This window comes from Corvus moneduloides, chromosome 1 (genome assembly GCF_009650955.1).
Source record: "Corvus moneduloides isolate bCorMon1 chromosome 1, bCorMon1.pri, whole genome shotgun sequence".
Taxonomy (NCBI): Eukaryota; Metazoa; Chordata; class Aves; order Passeriformes; family Corvidae; genus Corvus; species Corvus moneduloides.
In genome coordinates, this window is record NC_045476.1 from 128090932 (window position 1) to 128114798 (window position 23867).

Below are 23867 nucleotides of genomic sequence, written 5' to 3' on the forward strand. Positions count from 1 at the left end.
AATACACAAAGTTCATTCTCAGTGTAATAGGCACACCTCTTTCACCAAAACTTTTATCTTTGGTTCCTTTGTGTCACTTTTCTTCCACTGAGTACATCAGAGCTGGAAAAAAGAAGGCTGAACATACAGTTCAGAATTATTATAACTCTATGAAAATATTTTTTGTAATGTTAAGTGTCTGTATACATGCACACATACAGATGACTTATCTTCCCTCTGGTTTTTTTTGTTTGTGTCTCATGTTTAAGAAAATTGGCTCTGAAATATCATCCTGACAAGAATCCAGACAATCCAGAGGCCGCAGAAAAATTTAAAGAGATCAACAATGCTCATGCAACCCTGACTGATCTGTCCAAGCGAAACATATATGACAAGTATGGATCATTAGGGCTCTATGTGGCAGAACAGTTCGGTGAGGAAAATGTTAACACCTACTTCATGCTCTCAAGCTGGTGGGCAAAGGTAAGCTGTTACTTTCTTTTGGAAATCAAATGTTACAATGCATGCTGACAATTACATTCACAAGGAACCCCCTGAAAAACATGATCTCTCCACAGGCTTGAGAAATAGTAAGATCTGACTCTAAACTAAAAACTTAATAAAACAATATTATCTGGAAAATTGACAGTGGCAGAATGTAACGTAAGTTCAGACTAGCACTAATATAGAAAGTTTTCTCTTTTTTTTAACCTGGTATATAGTCATAATACATGTTTTGTAACACTTTCAGACATTAATTAGATTTGAATCTAGTGCTCCAGGTTAATTTTGACTTTCTTTTCTGTAATGACTAAATAAAAATGACTCATTATTCAAAAACAAGAAGTCCCATTTTATGTGACAACCAATTAATAAATTATTACCATATAAATTTAGCTGTCCTTTTTGCTATATATAGCCCACAACATAAGTAAGCAATAATAATACATAACACTGTGATTATGGCATTATATATGTGCGCTGGTGATGGAGTGAGAGAAAGGAGCTTGAAGAAAAGCTTAGAAGAGTGGAATGGAGGAAGAGAGTAGGAAAGGAGGAGAATCATACATCAAAACCCTGCATATTGCTCAAGGAAAAACACAAAATGGGCTGTTCTAGTCATGAAGGAAGGAGTTGGGTTCATTTGTTCCCTTATCACATTGGCGTCCTCTGATGTTTGCATATATCAAATTCCAGTGTTTCTGCAAATACAGAAATGCTACAGATATGCAACAAACAGAATCACAAATGTGCAAAATCCATGCAGTCCCCACCTGTTTCCAGCCACAGAAGCACAGGAAAGCACTCTGCTGGACCGTGCTGGAATACACAGGAAGATGATCTGTACTGTTTGAAGCAAGCACTCCATGACAGTTTTTATCTGAGAACTGTGGAACACAGATTTCTCTGTTCAGCAAGGAACAGGCCCGTGCTGCATTGCCCCACATTCCCCTTTTAAGCTGGGAAGTCACTTGGGTACTTTGGGGGTCTGAGAAACCATAATTTGTCTTCTGAAACAGGATGAGGCAGAAGCTCCTCAAATGCAGAACAGTGCATGAAACCAATGAATAAAGTACTGGTGTTTAAATTAAACTTGCAAAGCTGCTGCCCCTCAGAGGCTGGTTGGAAGCTGCCTGCTTGCAGCTGCTGTAGCTGACTCCTGCTGCAGGCCAGACACTCCACCAAAGCTGCTGTCATCTCCTGATGGATCATTCCCCCTTGTCTTTGCTGTCCACCCTCTCCTTCTGCCTCTTTGCCACAGTTAGGTGGCCTTAGCACTGGGAGGCCAACAGTGTTGACTCTTTTAACAGTTTTGACAAAAAAGATTTTCTTCACTATTTCTTTTTTTTTTTTAGCTTTTATTTTTCTTTTACTTGGTGATCTTTAATGGAGATTTTATGTAGTATAAAATCCTCTAGGGTCACAAAATCAGGTACAGAAATAACAACTGTGGCTTTGACTTATAAAGAGAGCAGTGGGGAGTACAGAAAGAAGCTAGTATGTCCCTAACAACTAAAGGACAAATGTGAGGATTGCTTCAAGCAAGCTGTATCCCAGAGGTGAGACAAACTATGCTGAGAGCAAAGTAATCATTGCTTCCTAGTTTTCAAGAATTTTGTAAAAAAATCCAAAACATGTATATAGAGACTAATTTGAGGATTATCACAGGTGGTCTCTCTATCTCTCCCGCAACCCACAATCTTGCCACCTCGAAAGTATAAAGAGGCCACCAAGTGGGGTTCTTTTGCAAGCTGAGCTCACTATTTCTCATTTCTTTTTAATTCATGCATGAATGTGGGGTCAGTTTGAAATTTTTGTATTGGTCATCATAATACTATTTGAGTCTGAGGAATCACCTACAGATGACCTCTGGACTCCTGATTTCCTCCATTCTGGTGGAGGAGAGTAGGGACCACAACCTTCGCTTATTATCTTCCTCATTGACTGCAAACATTCCTCTTCCCAGCACATTCATATTGAGGAAATCTGACAGTTGCCAGGAGTTTTATCATTAGCAGTAAGGAAACTCAAACGAAAGGAGAAATGCAAAATGAAAATTACTGTTCTTTTTCAGAGTGCCAGACTTTTCAGCAGGCATATTAAACTGAGAACATAGAGACATGGGTAATGGGAACTCAAACTGCTTCTCCACTGGCAGGCATAGAGGTTGTTTGTTTAACTGTTTTAGCAAAAAACCAATTCAACCTCTACCATGAAGACAGTTTATTGATGATATCAACAAACGGATTTTTGATTTACCAGCTATCATAATATAAGCACAGGAAATGTTGAAACATTAAAGGTATCATGAATAAACTCAATGTGTTTTCCCCTCTATATACTTTTATTCTGTCTTTTTTTTCATTCTGTATGTTGCAGTGATTTATTCTCCATTATGGCATAAATGATAAGCAGTCAGATAACTTACTTTAGGGATTATGGCACCGTTTTGTGTGTCTGTTAGAAAGAAACCATTTTAAGACAAAAAGTCAGAGTCCTTCTTTTCATTTAAAACCACCTTGCTCACTCTGGATACAATCTTATATTAATATTAGGTATATAAATAGTCTTATTACCTTCAGAGATGCTCCAGTCTGCCCCCACTAACGTTAGCTCAGACATGCATACATAATAATATTATTTGCATAGCTCCATTGTCTAAGTTTGACAATATCCTGACATTTGTGCTTACTTTCTTCCTCAGCAGCATGTTGTCTTATGAATATAACAAATAGTTAGTAAAGGGCAGACTGTATAACTATAATGCTAAAGCCTGGCTGTACCTCCAATCCGTATGTACCTGGTGGTCACAAAGCTGTGCTGCTTTTACCTACACATTCAGAGAATCATAGAATGGTTTGGTTTGGAAGAGACCTTAAAGATCATCCAGTTCCAACCCTCCTGCCATGTGCAGTGAGACCTCCCACTCTATCAGAGATTGATTCAACCTGGTCTTGAACACCTCCAGCGATGGGGCACCCACAAGTTCTCAGGACAACCTGTTTCAGTGCCTCACCACCATCACAATGAAGAATTTGTTCATAATATCTAATCTAAATCTACCCTTTTTCCATTTATTTCTACATATCAGCTTTGATGTGCTTTCCAGGAATGTCACTGGCTTTCCTTTGCTCTTATACCACTACGTCCATGAAGACATGTCCATGGAGCTTTCTTCTGTGTCACAAACATTTCCATGTAGTCCTGGAACTACTTTGGGTCAGGAGGCAGGTTGCTGCATTTCCCCATGGAGCACAGACTGGCAATGCCAGCCTAATTTCTCCCCTCCAACAGGTCCCATTGCTGTGATGCAGCACACACTTGAACGTCTGTGAAGCTGTGCTGTGAACCCAGGCACTGACTTAGTCTGAGGGAAGAAAGCTCTGTAAATTTAAATTTTCTGGCTCTTGACTCTGACTGAGATCTCTGGTCTTGGCCCTAGGCAACTGTGTTGGCTCTCCTGAAGCCTCTATGCTTTATGCCATGAGGACAAGAGTAAGCAAAGGTGGGAACTTCTTGCTACCTGAGTCCCCACATGAAGAAACTCTAGTCCAAGGACTATAATTTAGGAGATGTCACCTGTGTGGTCCTGCACAGGCTAATGGGGAGAGAGAGAGACACCCACATTATGCAATTCAAATACTTTTATGGCTGAATCTCCCTCTGGAAGGGCTTTTAACTTCTCTTTGACTGTGTGGGGAGTCCACAGGGACTACAGTCCTAAACTGGATGCCTTAGTTCAGTACCCAAAGTTATGTGGAATGCAGCTGGGTCTGCTTCTTCTTCTCCCAGCTTTGTTATTGACAAGAGTTTGCCAGTAAATAAGTGTTTGCAAAAATGATCTTGGGCAAATGAGTCATTTAAAGATGGAAATGAGTCATTTTAAGGTGGGTGGGGTTTTGCATACTGCCTGGAGGGTTTTTCTGAGGGCCATCAGCCAAACAACAGACTTTAATATGTTGAGCATGTGGGGGCCTGTTGGTTGGTGTCTTCTTTGTGGATGTGGTCCTTAGTGACAAATAGGAGCTTGTGGGTGAGGAGGGTTTTGGAAGATCTGGCCCTTGTTCAGGCACTGGTACAGCAGGTGGACTCCTCTGAGTGGCAAGCACTTAGGAACCAGAGTTCCTCTGACAATCTTCCTTCAGCTGTAAGAGACAGCCACAAGTTTGAGGAAGGTCACTGCTGACAGGATTTTCGTCCCGCTGTGTTTAACCCAGGGCCTGTTTGCAGTGTGTGGTTTGCTGACGGGCTGCTACCTCTGCTGCTGCCTCTGCTGCTGCTTCAACTGCTGCTGTGGGAAGTGTAAACCGAAGGCACCCGAGGGGGAGCAGCAGGAGTTTTGTGTGTCTCCAGAAGATTTGGAAGAGCAAATTAAGAACGACATGGAAAGAGGTGTGTATTGTAGGGGCTTACCGTGTGGCAAAGCTGTTCAAAACAATCTTTAAAGCCTGTAGTCCAGATGTTCTGCTCACAATGCTGAGGCTGCTTCCAGATTTCAGTGGAGATATGCCAATTCACCCTAGCTAAGACCACGGCCCAGTGAACTTCTCAAGTTATGTAGAAATGCAAAACCAAACTTATGGCGCTTACAACTAAATATCTCCTGAATCACTTATGAGACACTTGAACACTAAAAGCCTTAGGGCTTATTTTAAGGGGCAATGTTCACCCTGTAGCCCCATGTCCATGTTCCTTCATTTCCTAGATCCTGTACTCATACATTAGGCTCTACTGGACCGGTGCTTGTCATGTCTGATTTGCCCGAATAAGCTGTCATTCACACTTGACCTCTGTAAAATTTATCCCTGCTTGTGGTAGATATTGTATCCATTCAAGAAAAGGCTTCAAGAAAAGACGAGAATTTCTAACAGTAAGGTTGTGCAGTAACCCAAGAGGGTAAGCTCTCATGGGAGCTACCATGGTCCTGTCCCTCTCCCATCCATCCCTCAAGCTGCTCACTCTCTTCTGCACTGGCAGTAGCAATACTGCTACCTTAACCAGGCCTTGGATAAAATCCAGGTGTAAACTAATACTCTCAAAAATGTGTGAAGTTCCTGGCCCATTTAATTCCCTGGTGCGCTTCATGGTGAAGTAGGCCAAGTGCTAACTTAGGGACAAGAGGAACAGGGAACTTAGGAGCCAGGAACATGGGCCTGTGGCAGCACAATGACCTTCGCAGCAGGTCACCCTCTTTCTTTGGCTTTGCTGCATTCCCCCAGCTGCACATTCAGGTTTTGGCTATGCCAAGGGAGGATGGTGGTGATTTCCTCATTTGGCACTAGTGTGGGATACATGCTTTGAACAAAGAACTCTGTCCTAATCTGCTCGAAGGTTTTGCGTTCATATGCAGGGGAAGTAGAAACATCTCAAACTGGATCAATATGTACAGGGTGAGAGATGCAATGACCCTTGCTCCAGCAATAAGAACCCAAGGTACCAGGGAAAGACTGAGGACACTTTTCAGTTGCAAATTTATATAAACTATGATTAAGATTATGGTTTTTATGAGGAAGGACCCAAGAAGTCAGTCACTCTTTTTCTCTTCCATTGTTATGGAAGATCTTATATTGTTATATTCTTATGTTTATTATGCTTAAAATAGCACTGCCAGATTGCAAATGTCATGTTCCTTTAGCAGTAAGAAATTTTTCCCCACCAACTTTTCACACAAATTTACCCTTCCATAAATATGTAACAAAACACTTGTAGCAGTTGAAACAAATGCTATTTTTATAACTGTTATGCCAACGTGTTGGTGGTGTTTTTAAATTGATTTTGCCTAGAGGCATATCAAGGTAAACACAGCTTAAAAATTGATCATACTTATCAGTATCTGCAAAGGCAATAAAAACTATTAGTGAAAACTTTATAACCACAATGCCTTATTTGAGACAAATCTAAAAAATTCTATCACATTATGCACCTGAAAAGTGCAAATCTAAAATGGGTCTTACTCTTCATGAGTCTATGATACCAAAGCCAAGTCTGAAGTAGACGGATGGAACTTGGAAGAATCAGAATGCTTAATACCTGCCTGATTTGGTTTTTTTATTTTTAATTTGGCTTATTTTAAATTTTAGTTCTCCCTTAAAATCCAGCACAAAATTCCCCAGTCGCAGAAAAATAATTGCTCCCTTCTTCTGGCACAGGTACCAGAAGGTATTGGTATTCTTTAAGTTTAGGCCCCCTTGACATACCTTTACTCCCACCGAGTCCCACTGAGACCAATTTTTAAAAAAAATTTAAAATGTTTAGCAAAGTACCAATCTGAAAAATTAACATAATGTGGAATTTCATGTTTTAAGTATTTGGAAAACAATATTAGTGATATAGGTAGGGTCTGAAGAAAACTAGATCTTTATACCTTTCCTACTCTCCTCTTCAGTCTTGTTACATTTTCCTTCTAATCAAAACCAGCAAGCCTCAGTAAAGCAGAATTCACTTTATTTTAAAAGAGAGCAATGTATAAGAAATAAAAATAAAAGCTTTATAACAAAGGGTGACATGAGCATCTTTTCTGCAGCTGAAAGGAAAACAGACAATGCAGTTAGGAAAAAAATAAAAAAAAGAGTGACAACCAGATCAAAGTGAGCTTCCTCCCTTCCTTCTTCCCTTGTCACCCCAACTTCAGGCATGCTGGCCAGAAAGACACAGCTGACTTTTAGAATAGCAAAGATTGTGCATTTTTTAATGTTGGGCCATAGAAATTAATACTCATGCCTTCCTTTAGGTAAATAATAGAAATGCTCCTGTATGTAATTCAGAAACAAACTGTAATCACTTGTGCAGCAGATTTCATTTTGGAAGAGGAGATTCTATTAGGATCCAAATTCTTTCCATGCCCTCTGTACACAGACTGAGCATTCTAGACAGTAATTAATTTCTTTGCTTCCTGCTATCCCCAGCATCTACATTATTGCTAACCAGAACTTTTTGGTGAGGTCAAAATGTAGATTTTCATGCTAAGGCCACTTTTCTGAGGAACGCAACATCAATAAAGCATCACAATTCCTGATGCTAAAAGCCTCTGAGAGTGAGTCCTTAAGCAGCTGTGCTCAGTGGGAGTTGCCTGGTGCTGGCTGCTCAAAAGAGTTCAGATTTAGACTTCAACTATCAAACTGACACAACCATAGTAATTTTTCAGTTCCTCACATTTCTCATTAACAAAATTAAGGTTTTACACAGTCAATTTCATTCCTCAAACTAATGTACCATTAAACATAATTATTAGTGAAAAAGAAAGAGGTGTGAGGCCAAAGATTCAGTGATCCATTCCCTAAAATGTAAGAGCAAAGTTAGTTGTCACTGAAACCAACACAATTATGCCAAAGGCTGCAAGTCTGTTGAAATGCTATTTCTCTAGAAAGAGAGAATTTCTAGGGGAATTTATATTCCTCTAGAAGGTTTTAGTCAAATAAATTTGACTAGTTCTAGTGCTCAGCTAGTTCCATGTCTCCCTTGACAGCATTGTTTTACAGCATGTACTTCCAGGGGTAACATGACCATAAGAACTAAAGGGAATTAGGGGTTTGCAAGCCCTGGCACATACTTAGCTCACAAGGATTTCTCCTCACAACTATTGATTTGTACCAGAAGGCTCTGACCTAACGCAGAGCAGAAGACTAAGAATTAAACGTTGTGTTTAATTATTTAAACATATTGAATAATAAGTTATTACATTTTAAACATGACATTTTTTAGTGTTCCAGATCAAGTGTGACATTAGAAAGGTGCTAAATAAGGTAATCTGTGGTATTGTGCCATGATGTTATGGGTAACCTGTCAAAATACACTGGCAGAGGGAAGTATCACTCGCTTGTCTGCAGCACAGACACGTGCAACACTTCATCACTTTCCCACACACATGGGGCAGGTTGACAGATTTTGCTTCCACTGAAGCTGATGGCAAAATTTTTGTTAACTTTTGTGTTCCCGGAGGAGGTGGCATTGGAATTTGGATTGCCTTTGTACCTCAGGCTGTAATGATGCACTCAAAGCAGTTTGGCAGGTCTGCTCCCTCCTGTTCGGTTATCATCGTAAGAACAAAGCAAGGCATTTCTAGACCAACTTTTATTTTACAGAAAGTGAATTCTGGGAGAGAAAAAAAAAGAATAAAAGAACCTGACTAGCAAAATACTTTCCCAACTCAGAAGCAATAAGTTTTTGTCACTTCATTGTCTCCTCCACACTCCATATGATACAAATGTAGGCGAACAGTGAGCAGGAGCTATCTATAGAAAGCAGTTTAAACTGTGAATTCTACCTCACCTCCATTCTGCAGCTTGCCATTAGCAGACTATATTTGTACAGTTTATTATGCCATGGGTCCTTGTTCTGCTAAAAAGCCCTATCATAAATCTTAGAAGGGTGCAAGCAGCAAAATGTTTGGTGAGGGTGCCAGCTAAGAGCTGTCTGCAGATCAGCTGGAGGCAATGCGACAGATTTGCAGTGGGTCCTGTTCTCCTATTGCACACCTGGGTATCACAGCAAAAAGAACTGCTAATCTCTGCCCTCCATCAACAATCTTCCAGCAAATGAACAACTTGGAGGCAGCAGTGGGTGGGAGAGAATGCTGCTCAGAAATCTAGAAAACACACAGCAACTTAAAAATGGATTGGAACTGCCAAACTAATATGAGCCTGAGCTGAGCTCCAAGCATTAATTACTCATATACTTTTAGAAGTTATGAAACACGTCTGTCTTTGACCTTGTGTCTAAATATGGAATTGCCCATACAGAGAAGTTGCTTGGCATTTAATCATTCTCGCTTTTCACCTTGACAGAGTAAAAGTTGTTCTACCCCCATTGAGTGGAAGCCGTATGGCATGCAATTAGATTGCTGCTCTGGGTTAAGTTACTCCTGTACATTACATCTTTTGCCCATGATTCATCCCATCAACTGTCACGTAAACAGGAGGAAATGTCAGATGAGATTTTTTTCCTGAACATTTGGTCACTTGGCAAAAAAAGTAAAAATTTGTATTCAATTACTGTGAAGGCTGTGGTAGTATCAAGACAGACATAGTCCAGAATTTTCATATGAAACACTTTGCTAAGATGGCTGAATCTGTAAAAGTCAATTTCTGAGACTTGAGTACTTCCCTCTGTCCAAAAAACTTGAGGGTTGGAAACAGGCCCAGGAGAAGGGCAACCAAACATTGTTCTTTATCAGATGGAACACAGTAGCCATCAAGGAACTCTGTAAAGACTTCACTTCTACTTTCCTCCACTCTACAACAAATGCATTTTTTATAGCTATATTGGAAAAGCAAACACAAAATCGCATGGAGTGAGAAAGCACACAGCAGTAAGGATTTATATAGTGATAATATGAAGTTTTGGTACTTCCAAATTCATTAAAATAGTAATTCCTAGAATCCTGTTGCATATACATTACATAGGACGTCAAGTTTAATTTAACATTTTTATTTAACTAGCTGGCTTTCAGGATATATGTGATTTCTCTCCTCTCAAGCGTATTACTATTACTGCTCATGCATTTTTTCCTTTTAACTCTCCTCTTTCTTTACTGTTAACTCTGCTTTTTTCAAGACTCATTTCTGTCCCATTCTCACAAACACCCTGAAGGTTAGTGCTTGCTGACTCACAACAGTGTTCATTATATTCAGCCATTTGTAGGAACAAGCACTTGCTATTAGAACAGGCAGGAACCTTTAGCCTGCAAGATCTGCAAAGCACCAGGCACAACAAATGTTCAGCTTAACAGCAGCAGCAATAGCCACCCAGAAATCTGCCATTATATGAAAACAAGGAGTAAGAGCATTTGTAGACTTCGTGTGGGCAGTGCCACCTTGTTGGTACTCACACAGCTGTCTGTGAAACCAGATTAAGTTGCAACCAGAACCAGCGAAAGAAATGTTGTGGTGCTAACAAGAAATCTGACTTTGGTAGCAAGCGAAGGGTTCTTACAGTAATTTTTGTCATCCTCTCCGATTTAGATGGAGAAACTCCTATAATGCTTCAGCCAACTAACGTAACTGAGAAGACACAACTGATTGGGGACAGCCATCGGAGCTATCTCACGGAGTCCTAGAGCAGGCGAGCGACTGTTGGTGCTTCTCACTGAGTCTCACTGTGAGAAAAAGCATGTGATGAGTTCTGCAGCCTGTGTCCATAGCTGTCTTTAAGCTAATCAAGAGTAACCTGAGAGCAATTTCCTACCAAGGCAGAATCTCCCTCTATGCTACCTCCAATAGGTTGATACCTGCACTGCGTATGGAAATACCTATGGCCTGTACAGAGCATGCTGGTCTCTCACGGCTTCAAATTGTCTTTCTCTCTAATAATATTCCCTTTGGTATAGTTGGTCTCCTCCCTGCCCTCAGCTGTAGTTTCACCTCCCAGACACAGTCTTGAGTCCCTTTATGGACACACTGGTTCTGCCTCTCCCTACCCCAAGAACAGCAGCAATTTTGCTGGATGTGAAACATTCCTGTGAGGGAGCCCCAGAAGTACTCTTTAGCAGGTCTCAGGGAGAAAGTTGGTGGCAAGATAGCTGAAGCTCTCCTTCCCAGAGAAGAAGTGCTCTTTGGAGGGCAGCTAGTGGCTTGCTGGGACCCAGCTCTGGCAATTACAAATTATAAATTATAAATTATAAATCCTGAGCCAAGACAAAGTGCTAGGAGATTTTTCTGATGGTTGTTACAGTGCAGGTCACTCCAAAGCCAGGAGCCCGATCCAGAAGTACACATAGTCTCTGTGTCTTCCCCTGCAAAAGCTGCAAACCAAAGCTGCTGCCCACGAGACAGTGGGCAAAGGCCATGGGGAGTGGAAATCTGATTCTGGGCTGTGCCAGAGCCTCTCTCCTCTTCCCACAGGCCTGTGGCAAAGCTCCTCCTTTTGGTACCCAGCCAACAGCTTTCTGCCAGCTGGCTTATTCCACCATGCCCTTGGCTTCTAGCCCTACTGGCCTTCTGGCACTGGGCTGGGAGCCATCACACCAGCACAGGCACTGGGGCTGTGGGAGCAGCAAGGACTTGGCAGGGAAGGCAAGCAGCAAAGGAGTGACCGTCCTCCTCACCAGCTCATTGGGGTAAGACTGAATCCTCCCCTCTGTGCCAGGCACGGGGGCTTTAAGAGCACATGGCATGATTTTAAATAAAGAGGTAGGAATGAGGTGTATGTTCAGGTGTACCACTGTACAAATCAGTGGAGATACATATGGGTATGGCTAAAGGAAGCATGAAGAGCTTAGGCCACTAAGTTGTAAGAGCTAAAGGAATACCTCTTAGATCTTAAACTTAGCACTTCACTGATTTGACATGGTTGTTTAAGCCTGAGGCAGCTGAATTTCTCCTTATTGATCATTTTACATCATTGTCAGTTCTGTGTATTTGCTATTTTGGCATGCTGTGGTCTAAAGGGGGTCACAATGTTCCACTAAACTATACTGACTGGTGAATGTATAACTAGCCAAAAGTGTTACTCCCTTACTTAAAATTGGATCCCGCCGTTGTGAAACATTATTACCTTCCTTCTATTCTCACCTTTGACATCAAATGTCATTCAGTGGCAGCTAAATATATGGGAAAAGAATGTGTTTTCTAGAACCAGCTGTAACTCCAAAGTCAAGACATACTATTTGCAATGTTTCTTTAAAAGTCCCATAACACAAGGATATTTTAAAGACCATTACTTCCTGTTCAGGTTATACATCTGTTGTCTGGGTGCAGGCACTGGGGACAGTGACTCACATTTGCAGTCAGAAATCACCCTGGCTTTCCGCTTCAGAAAAGAGGGAAGATTCTGGCATGGCCGGAGCTGGGCACAGGCACTCGCTTCTCTCCTACCCACGGGCTCCTCTTTGTCCCCAGTTGCAATGATTTTGGAAACCACTCCTATGTACATAACTCCAGACTGCCATTCTGCCTGCCCAGTGAGGATGTGCCCATCCAACCTCGTGGTCCCAGGAGAGGGGATTGGTGACACCATCCTGCCACTGAGGAGACATGGCCCCAGAGGCACGTCTTTCCAGTGGTAGCTGAGTGGTAGCCTCACATCTTCCCACCGGGGGGATGGGTCAGGCAGCACTGGGGTGCTGTGACATGGGCAGAGCACAGAGAGTGGGTATGTGCTGAGGACACCAGCACACACACTCCCCTTTTGGCTTTCTTCCCTATTCCCCTTTTCAAGGTGTTCCCTCTGGCATAGGATGTTATCCCCAAATGAAGGAGTAGGGAGAGCACATACTACATAATAAATCTGCAGGTGAAGTGACTTCCTAAGTTTCACTGTCTGGTAGAGAAATTTAGTGTGAAAATGTCCAAATGTTACCTAGTGACTATTTCCATCAGGGAGCTGAAAGAGGCACTGGGAGAAAAGTCTGGTGTAAAGCTACATGTTATACATGGAATCCTTTCCCATGTGAAATCCATCCTCCTGTTCCCACGGAAGTCACTAGGAATTGCACCCTTGATTTCAACAACAGCTACAGAGCAGGCCTAAAGCCAGGAAGGAAAAATTAAATCCCATATTAGCAAAAGCAACTGGGGAATTTTTTCACATGCAACACCTCTGAGGGGTGTAGAGGGCCAGAGCCAAAGTTCACCAAAATCAAGGAAATTATCTCCATGGGCTTGAGATGTACCACAAGTCATGTGATTCTTACTTACACTTTCTAAATGAGAGCTTTTTCTTGGGAAAGATTTATGACTCGATCTCACACTGTGAAGCAAAGACGGACAAGCTGCTTCATGTTTGCAAATCGCTTTTACAGACACAGGGTTTGATACAGAAGAGCCACAACACATTATCTCAGCAAAAAACCTCAGAACAAACAAGGGACCAAGCCTCTGAGGGGGTTGTCCAGGACTCAAACATCTGAGTGTCTGAACTCATGGTTTAATTTCAAATGGGAAACTTAGTTTTTAGAGTACCAGAGCATTTGTGTCTCTCACTGATGTGAAGATCAGGTATTCTGAGGACATGGGGAGAAAGGATGAACAAGGATTTCAGGACTTAGCTCTTCAATGTGATTTTACTCCTTTGTTTGCTTTTCAGAAAAGTTCCTAGCATGAACGTATGCTAACATGATCTAGTTTTGCGTACAGTTCAATTGCACACCCAGAAATCTTCTCAAAATGTACAGATTCACAGGTTTTTTCTCTGTTTTGCTACATTTATTTATATGTAAACTACCATGTATTCCAATCTACCTTGGCTGTCAACCACTCTGACTAATAAAGGTTGTATGTATGAACTGTAGCACTCCCTTTACCTTGCCACACTATCAACAACTTCATTCCAGTAACAGCTAGAGAAGCTGTTGAGACAGCTGTCCAAAGTTACGGCTTTGCACCCTGGCAAGTGTAAAATGGCAACTCAGGGTTTCCCCAAAGAGGAACTGGCTCTTGGATTGCAGCAGGTGTGCCTGCCCATGCAAAGCAGCCAGAGCCATAGCCGCACATTGCAAGTCCTTTAAATGCTTGTAAAAAAAATCATCAGTGTGATGAAGTGATGTAACGCGGTGGTTTTACTGGAATCACATATATATGGAACAATTTCCCCCAGCAAAAGGTGTGTGCAGAGAGTGGAACCATGATGCTGCTGAGGACAACAGCAGACATCCTGAGACATCTGGTCTGGCTTCTCCTTTCACTTTGAGAGATGAATGGGTACAGAGTTTTATTCAAGAGGACTCAGTCCTTTGTGCCAGTTTCACCCATCCCAGGGTTGGGAAGGCAGTAAGATGGGACAACTGCATGGTAGCCGACACCTATGGTAGATAGACACTGGTGAAGACATGCAATTTTCCACTAAGGGAGACAGTCAGTACATGCTAATCTTAGAATGAGTTGGGTAGGAAGGGACCTTAAATACCATTGAGTTCCAAGCCCCGGCCATGGGCAGGGATGCGCCCTGTCCAGCCTGGACTTGACCACTTCAGTTGGTTGGATAGGAAAATGTATTCCTTTTGTGGCAGTATGTATAGATAAAGCCTTATCCTGTAAAAGCAATGTCTAGACATTTGGGAGAGAGGAGAGGAGACCTGGAAAAATGACCCTCAGAATTTCAAAATCCTAATTAACTGCAATGAGACAAAGGGATCTCAGCAGGTATCCTCCTGCACTGACTTGCTTTGTGAGGGTTTGTGGCACGCTGGAGTATGAACAGGCATATTGTTTTCCTTTAGAAATTCAGAAGGTGTTGGCAGTCCTGCATTAGGCACAGCATTCCCTGCTGCCGCACTAACAGCCGCTCCTGAGAGCCAGCGAGACACAGCACACAGTCTCGGTTTGCGAAGCGGCGAGAACTCTGCGAGAAAAGCAACTGTATCTGCAAAAGGTTGAAGAGAAATTGTTAAGAGCAGTTTGCATACGAGGGGGAGAAAAATTTCAGCGTCTCCTTCGAGCCGGAATCGAACCAGCGACCTAAGGATTCCCGCGAGGCGTTGACCGCTACAGTCCTCCGCTCTACCAGCTGAGCTATCGAAGGGACCTGCCACTCACGCCGCCGCCACGCAGCAAGACCGTACCCGGCTCGCCTCGCGCATGCGCAGCACGCACCCCCTTCGAGCGGGCCTTAGCGCCGGTCGCGGGGCGGGGCGGGAACGCCGGGAGCGCCCCCTGCCGGCGGGGCGGGACGGGGCCCGGGCCGTGCGGGGCGAGCGGCGCCCTCGTTTTCGGCTATAGAGGAGAGCGGAGGGAGGCTGTGCCCATGCGGGGCCAGTGGCGCAATGGATAACGCGTCTGACTACGGATCAGAAGATTGTAGGTTCGACTCCTGCCTGGCTCGTGTGTGTTTTTCCTGTTTTCCGTTCTCGGCCCGGGTCACGCGTTGGGGGGATGGTTTTCCATCTGATCTCACCTCGTGGCTTCTTTCCTCGTGTTTTTTCTCTTCTCTCTTCCATCTGGTCTCATCATCCTGACTTCGTCGGGAACTGTAGTGACAAGACAAGGAGTAACAGGTACAAAATGAGATAGGAAATTTAGGTTAGAGATTCGGAAGAAATTCTTTGCTGTGAGGCTGGTGAGACACTGCAACAGGTTTTCCAGGGAGGTTGTGGGGGTCCCAGTCCTGACAGTGTTCAAGGTCAGGCTGCAGCAGGCCTTGAGCAAGGCCTGATCAAGGCGAGCACCTCCTAGTGGGAGGTGTCCCTATCCATGACGGGGGGTTAGGACCAGATGATCTGTAAGGTCCCTTCCAACCCCTTAAAATTCTGTGATTCTGTGATTTAACCCCGTTTGTCTGCCTGGAAGTGTTGTGTTTCCCAAAGCAAAACACCACTGTAGGCTTAAATTTTTCGATTTTTTTCCCAAATTAACCCGATTAACACACCATTGCATTACACGGGGGCAAAACCTCCTGGCCCTAGGAGAGGAGCAGTGTACTCCACATTGGCCTGACACACACTATGGTTACTCTCACAGACGACATTAAAGAAAACAACCGGGAGGTCTCTGAAGGCAGCAAGCAACGCTGCTGTGATTAGGAATGTTGTTTACATTCTAATTATCCCTTAGTCTTGAGAACTGTGAGAACATCCTTGTTGTGCAGTTGCATGAAAAGCATGTGATTTTGCGACAAAACCCAAACATTTTTCATGTACATAAAGGCTATGCAGTGTATAAAGAAGAGCTTGCAAGCAGGAGAGGCGAGGAAGGCATTCCCAATGATTAGATTTGAGAGCGTGCCACAGCTTCAGAGTAGCCAATTATCAAATCACAGAATGGTTTGGGTTGGAAGGGACCTTTAAAGGTCGTCTACTTCCAACCCTCCTGCAATGAGCAGGGACACTGGATATCTTCAACTCAATCAGGTTGCTCAGAGCCCCAGACCCTGGATGTTTTCAGGGAGGGGGCATTCACCACCTCTCTGGGCAACCACTTCATGAACATGGGGTTTCATGAACCCCACTGTAAAAAATTTCTTCCTTATATCCAGCCTGAGGCCACCCTCTTTCAGTTTAAAGCCATTACCCTTTGTCCTGTTACTTCGTGCCCTTGTAAAAAGTCCGTCTCCAGCTCTCTTGGAACTCCTTTAGGTACTGGAAAGTGCTCTGAGGTCTCCCTGGAGCCGTCTCTAGGCCGAACAACCCACGTTCTCTCAGCCTGACTTCACAAGAGAGTGCTCCTACCTCTGAGCACTTTGTGTCCCTCCTCTGGACTCGCTGCAAAAGTTCCATGTCTTTCCTGTGTGGAGGCCCGCGGAACTGGACACAGCAGTCTGTGGATTCAATTTTCCCAAAAAAAGGTGGCTCATGGCGTTATGAATAAATAACTGCGGTAGCTGAGGAGTGCTACTAACACTCGGAAGCGATGTGTGCATGCTGTTGGGAAGGGCGCTGCTTTTGCTCCGCGATGCGGGGCTGCGCTAAAAAAAGCGAACGAGCCAGGCAGGAGTCGAACCTACAATCTTCTGATCCGTAGTCAGACGCGTTATCCATTGCGCCACTGGCCCCACACGAAGACCCCGCCACGGTCGCCGCCCAATCGCCGAGCCCTTTTCCCGCCGCTCGCCCCGCCGCAAGGGCCGACGCTGCCAGGAGCATGCGCAGAGCCGCGCGCGGGGCGGGGTGGTGGCTTGTGCGGCCGCTGGGGGCAGCGGGCAGGTCCCTTCGATAGCTCAGCTGGTAGAGCGGAGGACTGTAGAGGCCGCGCCCCGCGGGAATCCTTAGGTCGCTGGTTCGATTCCGGCTCGAAGGAGACGCTAAAATTTTTCTGGCTGCTGGGTGAGGGACCCGAGTGCGGCTTCGCTCCCTCTCAAGACTACGCTCCTAGAGCCGTTTCAAACACGTGTGGTACACAAGCAATTCACTTTTATTTTTTTCTTTTTCTTTTTTTTTTTTTTCCTCGGGGGAAACAAAAAAAAGAAAATAACTCAAAGAGGTGGCTGCCCTGCAGTAAACACTGAAATCCGTGTTGCAGCAATGCTTTTGGAATGCTTTGTTGTTTTCCATAATACTATTGGTTATTACCTTTAATAAAACTATAATTAATTATTATTTAATGAGATTTAATAACTATATATTATCATAATCACGGAATTGCTAGGATTGGACGGGACCTCTGGAGACCCCTCTGCTGAGGTCGAGTCACCTAGAGCAGGTTCCACAGGAATGCATCCAGGTGTTTTGAATGTCTCCAGAGAGGGAGATTCCATGACCTCCCTGGGCAGCCTGTTCCAATGCTCTGCCACCCTCAGTGTAAGGAAGTTCTTCCTCATGCTGAGCTGGAATTTCTGGTGCTTTAGTTTATGGCCATTGCTCCTTGTCCTGTCACTGGCCACCGCTGAAAAGAGTCTGGCACCATCCTTGTGGCACCCACCTCTGAGATACTTATATGCCTTAATGAGTCCTCTCTCAATTTAATAATTTATATTTGGCATTCTCCTATGTGAAGCAAAAAAAAATAAGCATTTTTAGCTCACTTTTAGCTAGTTTTGTTAGATCTTTTTTTCCATGGTGATCCTTAGTGTTCAGCTCTGAACAGTCTCTCCTTGTTTTGCATGTTGCTTTATGTGATACCAAACAATCCATATTAACTGTGATGCCAGATAATCCTTATAAATGAGGGCTGTGAGCAGCCTGGCTGATAAGAGTGGATAGAAGTCCCCACAGTCTCTTGACTTAAGGCAACAGATATGATGTTTGGTCCTTTGGATGTGCCAAAAAGGGAGACATGGGATGTTCTAGCAGAATGTGGAGCAGAGGGAGAGGGGTCATAGAGGTCCTTATACAGAAGGGGTTTAATGCAGGCAAATGTAGGCTTGCTTAGGACGTAGTCAATAGGAGAGTCAGCACTCATACTCTGCTTTTTTCTCTCCTGTGTTCTATTGTTTCCTTTTTCCTTCTAGTCTTCTTTTCCATTACAGGTGCTACGTGGGGTGCAGAAAAACATGCTTGGCAACAGCTCCTGGCTTGGAGAGAGTAAACGTGTCTGAAAGTGTCCAAATCTGTCTGCATAGCAGGGGGAGAATGGAAGTGAAGTTTTCTCCTTCAACAGAACCCCGAGTGAGTCCTCTCTCTGTGTGGGAGTGTTTCTCTGAGGTAGATTTCAGATATGAGAGCAAGGAACCCCACTCTGTGGGAATATAGTACAAGCAAGATTATCAGCAGGGAAACGGATTTATGAAGTTCAGGAGTCAGACCTGCACACTGCTTCTCTTTGTGCATTACATCCCTGGCCACAGATACCTCTTTATTAATTAGTATGCTTTTGTTGATGTGTATGGACACACACACAGATATCAGCAACAACCTTTTCTCCCTTCTCTTCCATCATGGTGCAGTGTATCCCTCTCAGGAGTTGTCCCATGAGGAACCCAGGCATGAAAACCTGCCTTTTAGGGAACAGAGGCATCTTGGTGAGGACAAATTGAGAAAAGACATCCATTTCCTTAGCTGTCTGTTATCCACACAAGTTTGTATTCACTAGCAGTCAAATCTGAATCCACAGTCCAAAAGGACATCCCTGTGCCATTCCCTGGTGTGGGACAGGGCACAGACTCTATCCAGGGCCAAAGATTTATTTTATTCCCAAAATTCACCCCTTCCTATATAAACTTTTCCAAACTCCTTTGTTCCTTTTCACTGATTCAGTGGCAACTCTTTTCATTTCTCCTAAAGGATAGCTCAAAAATAAAAGCATACACAGACTTTCTTCTAGAGAAGCGATAATCTCCTTTCTCCCTCTATATCCATCTCTAAGACGTTTTTTCTCTCCCACCCACTCAGAAAGATTTGACGAGTGCATTTCTGTGTAAGAGTGTAATACCCCTGAAGGAGAATGAAAGCCAGGAAAGAAAAAAAAACAAACCCAAAAACCCTCACAAAATGTAGGACTCAGGTCCTACAGGACTTACTTTATGCTAAGCAACTATTCTGCCTCTTGAGCTACAGCCTGTTACATTCATGTGACTGGCTCAGCTTCCCACTCTTCTAGGACATGCTCGTGGATCTAAAGGTACTAAATGTTTTTCGCTACAGTAGCAAACTGTTCAGTGTTTGCTTGATGGTGTAACTTGTGAAATACTTCATTTAGGTGCAGGTTATTAGTGACAGTCACCTGCAAGTGCATGATTATATTCGTATCCAGCAAGGGCCAATAATGAGCTGTGTGGGTACAGTCTATTCAATCATTTGTATCACTTAATAATGAAAGATGCCAGAGATTATAAACACCCCAATCATACAACATTTCACTCTGATACACCGGGTTGATTATTGGAGTAGGGCACCTCAGGCAAACAGAGGGATGAGGTGTTTTTAAATAGCCTGATGTGTACAGGGGGGACTTCTGCTCCAACAGAAAGGAAATTTTCAGGTCCTGTCTTGTATGAAAAGGTTCGTTTGTGTTTCAAACAAAAGCTGTCCCTTTTGCTGGAGAGAGCGAAAACAGAATAAATCTCATGGGAGTATGAGGGTAAAAAGTTTCAGTCTGCCTGAAGGATTTCAAAGGAAAGATGGTGAAAATGTTCCTGCACAAGAAGGTGCTTCCTGATGCATTCAGTCTGAGATATGTGGCACATGCGTAGACAAGATGTTCTGCTGATTGCAAAGATGGGAAACCACTGGAAACAAGAGAACATTTTCCTGATTTCTTTAGTACCTGAAACTTTATTATTCCTTTACTGAGGTACTCTTTGTTGATGAATCTATTTTGAATATTGTAAACACATGCTTCTTTTTGTACCTACTCTTCACGTGACCTAAGCAGGATTTCAGGGTCACCCAGCTATCACTCAGCTATCAGCAGCTCTCTCAGCTCTCATCCTGAGCACTTAGACATGATTCTTATCTCCTCAGGACATTCCCCTTCCCCGTTTCAGCAGGAGGAGTTGGATAAATGAGCATCCTCCACGGTCAGCCAAGCTGGAGCATGACAGTGGAAAACTGGAAGATGCTCAGAATAGACTTGAATGTTGGAGGTTCCCAGTGGGATTGGGAAAGATCCATGTAATAAAATCTTTTCAGAAATAAGTCTGTTTGGAGGTGGAGTTGACCCAATTGAAAATTCCCAAGGATGCTGAGCAGGATGTGTGGGTATCAACATAAAGGAACACAAATTCACATCTCCAGCTTTTGAACCACTTGCTTTTTAAATTTTTTTTTTATTATCCAAGCTTCCCAATTTTTCCTCCATCTATGCACAGGGGGGTAGGTGGGAACCTCAGGGAAGGTCAGGGTTAGGAAGGCAAGAAGGAGCATAAAACTGATAGCAGCAAGCCAGATAGGAGTCAAACCTACAATCTTCTGATCTGTAGTCAGATGCATTATCCATTGCACCACTGAGGCTACAAATTAGCACAGTCCTGGGTCCCCCCATAGGGACCCAGGGGATACCCCCACTGATGCCCGGCACCACCAAAATACAGAGGTTGCACAGTGAAAATTCCAATATCTGTGTCCAAGCTCCATATCTGATATTGCTCCACTGTGATGTGGAGAAAGCTGGAGCCAGAGCTGGGCATTCAGGCTAGTGGACCAATAAGGGAGTGAATACATGTAAGACCTAGAAATGAGAAGGGGTAATGCATCTCCAGAAGACACTTCTCCTTTCCTGACTATTGTCCGGGGGAGAGCACAGGGGCTGCAGCTGAAGGAAGGGACATTGCTTTGGATATTTGCACACAATGTTGTGGATATCACAGAGAACAAGCTGGCAACCCAGAGTGCTGGTAAGGTGCCCCAAGCTCTACGTGGAGTTTTACCACATCCTTTGGCAAGGAACAAGTCATTAGTATCCAATTACACTGAAATCATACTTAATGCAAGACAGGTTAAGACAAAAAGAAAATAAAAACATATACTCACAGTTACCAAGACAGATAAACTTATAAAAGAGGTAGGTGGGGAAATGAGAGAAAACCAGGCTTCAGTTACTGGCTTTGAAGATTAAATCAGCACGGCTATTCCCTCATATCCAGGCATTTTGCTGCAGGCCCTCCTGACACAGTAAGGAGCAGACAGCCTACCTTCTTCCACACCTTATGCCTCAGGCTGTGTTGACCAAGAAGCTTTTCCTTGTGGGGGAGCAAAGCATTTCTCATGTTCTAAAAAATTTTCTGCTAAAACTCCAGATTCTTCTAATCCTAGAAGTTTCACCAATTTGGTATAAAGCTCTTCTTATTTCTTGCCTATTCAAGGGACAGGATGGCCCTTCCTCTTGGCAAAAATAAGAATGATTTCATTCCTTTAGCATTACCTGGCCAGCTAACAATACCTTGGCTCAAGTGCTAAGCCTGAGTGCTGTCATGGGAAAGGCACTGGCTTGATGTCTCAATGCCACCATTTTCTTTTTCTCTTTGTTTTTTTTTCTTTGTAATAATGTAAACATCTCTTCCCTGCCTGCTATCATTCTGGTGGGCATACAGCGAAGTGTCTGAGCCTAGTCAGCCTTGGTTTGGAGGGGATGTGTCACTTCAAGCCAGTTCTGGGAGTAGAAGCAAGGAGTGCAGTCCCTGCCTGCTCAAGCAGAGGCTGCTCCCTCGTTGATGGGATTTGTCTTTTCAGGGAGAGGGTGAGACAGACCACTCTTTCATGGACGAGGATAAAGGAGATGAAGATTGATGTGGGAAGGATGAGAAGCAGGTTGCTGTGGGCTGTGGTGCTGCAAAGTAGCAGAGGAGGTGGAGGTATTGTGCTGGGCTTGAGAACTGACTTTTAAAGGATTTGTTCAAGGCAGAGGACATCCTGAGACTTACTGCTGTGCATGCATGCAGTCTCCTTCCTTACCCTGTTGTGGTGTCTTTTTTCCTTTACATCTTCCACTTCCCTCCGCAAACATTCTCCTGCCAGTCTTACAAAGTGGCCTCACACAGGGACCATGCTGAGATACCCATTAGCCAGCAGCCAGCACAGTTTCCTCCCTAAACTGGAAGGAAATGGTTCAGCACCTTTCTGCCCTCCTGCATGGCTCCTGTAGTATTTGGGGTGGAGGGAGGAGTGGGGACAACACCAGGCTGGGGCTGGAGACAAGAGACACTCCTGCCTCCCACATGCTGGACATGCTTTCCTCAGAAAGCTGTAAAGTGAGGGAAAGGCTGAAAATGAGAACACCAAGATGAAGAAAGGTGGAGCTTCCTGCTGTCCACACTGGCTCCTTGAGATGCCCTATTTTTCAATTTTCATCTCCATGTATCTTGAGAGGTCAGGTGTAAAGAACATTTCACATGGGAGCATGTTAACAAGCCACCACAGAAAGGATGAGAGAGTTGGCGCCTTCCTCCTTCCTGACTGGATGACACCTGGCTTGTTAAAGAGACACGCTTCCCTGAAAGAGAACGATGCATGACTTCAGTTCTGGGAATGAGCAACCTGTCTGGACACATTCCAGGAGTCCAAGGAACTGTCTACGAGACCTGACATATCAGGAGTAGCCCAGTGGATGCAATCTGAGACATTACATGCAGAGGAAGCTTCTAAGGAAGCATCGCTCCTCCTCAGGGCAATCGCTTGAATACCTGATGATGGGTGAGAGGTCTTGCCAATTTAGATCAGCAAGGATAGGAGCCTGTATAGTTTTTTTAAAGTATTCCATAAATATAATCTATTTTGGATGGATATTAATGGATTTTTCATGGATGAATTATTTTATTTCCATTCTTACTTCATTTCTTCTGGATTAAGTGGGATTTCAGTGTTACTGATTGCCCACTGACGTTGCTGGCTGAAGGTGACAGTGAACTGTTACCCTGTGGCCACCTAGCTCATGTCAGGCTCCTTGCCATGTTCTCTGGAGTGCTAAAGGTTAGTAATAGCCATGCCTGCCCCATTTTGGCTACAGGAATGAGGTCCCTGGTGAGTACCTCTGATGAAGGTCAGGGATGGCAGAGGCATCCTCTGCTGGCAAAAGCAGCTGTGGACACAGGTGTGAAATGGGACATGGGAGTCTGGGCATGACTCCTGATGTTCCTCAAAGTGTCTGTCAGGGGTCCAATAAGAAGTTTAGTGGTGAGTAGAAATCTTCCTCCCTGTGCCAAAATCCCTCTCCTTTGAGCTGGAATTAGAACCAGTGACTAAGGATTACTCTGAAAGCACTGCAGCTATCTACCCTGGGAATTGAGATATCAAAAGACGAGAGATGCAGACCTGAGAGAAACTCCCAGAAGAATCCTGCAGCAGCCCCAGTCCCAGCAGCATGATGGCAAGTAGCAGACGCATCACTGTGGGATATGGGGAACCAAGGCCTAAAAGGTGCCTTGAATACAAATTTCTGCACAAAACAATGCTGCTGCAAAGCTTTTGGCTCACTGTGAAGTGCTTTATAGCACTGAATAGTGCTTTATAGCACTATTTCTTTGGCTATTTCCAAGGCGATACTACATGGGTAACTGGAAGAGGTGTGATTTGTAGTCTACTCTTACATAAATCTATTATCACCCCTCTCATGTTTGCATTACATGCTTTGGAATTATCAGAAGCAGCA

At 43.8% G+C, this 23867-nt stretch overlaps 1 protein-coding gene and 4 non-coding genes across 5 annotated transcripts in view; 3 read left to right on the forward strand and 2 right to left on the reverse strand.

Annotated features, from left to right (window-relative positions):
- Positions 1–11216, forward strand: part of DNAJC5B (DnaJ heat shock protein family (Hsp40) member C5 beta) — a 41184-nt gene extending 29968 nt beyond the window's left edge. Inside the window, exons 2-4 of the mRNA XM_032126683.1 lie at positions 249–462; positions 4698–4872; positions 10440–11216. Coding sequence (XP_031982574.1) covers positions 249–462; positions 4698–4872; positions 10440–10534 — 484 coding nt within the window. The 3' untranslated portion in view covers positions 10535–11216. The remainder of the gene's footprint in view (positions 1–248; positions 463–4697; positions 4873–10439) is intronic.
- A 3626-nt stretch (positions 11217–14842) lies between these two features.
- TRNAY-GUA lies at positions 14843–14934 on the reverse strand. Its single transcript is given in 2 exon segments — positions 14843–14878; positions 14898–14934. It is a non-coding gene; the product is annotated as a tRNA-Tyr (tRNA).
- Positions 14935–15161: 227 nt separating this feature from the next.
- Positions 15162–15234, forward strand: TRNAR-ACG. The gene has a single exon. It is a non-coding gene; the product is annotated as a tRNA-Arg (tRNA).
- A 1592-nt stretch (positions 15235–16826) lies between these two features.
- TRNAR-ACG lies at positions 16827–16899 on the reverse strand. Its single transcript has one exon. It is a non-coding gene; the product is annotated as a tRNA-Arg (tRNA).
- A 154-nt stretch (positions 16900–17053) lies between these two features.
- Positions 17054–17144, forward strand: TRNAY-GUA. The gene is given in 2 exon segments: positions 17054–17090; positions 17109–17144. It is a non-coding gene; the product is annotated as a tRNA-Tyr (tRNA).
- Positions 17145–23867: the final 6723 nt, after the last annotated feature.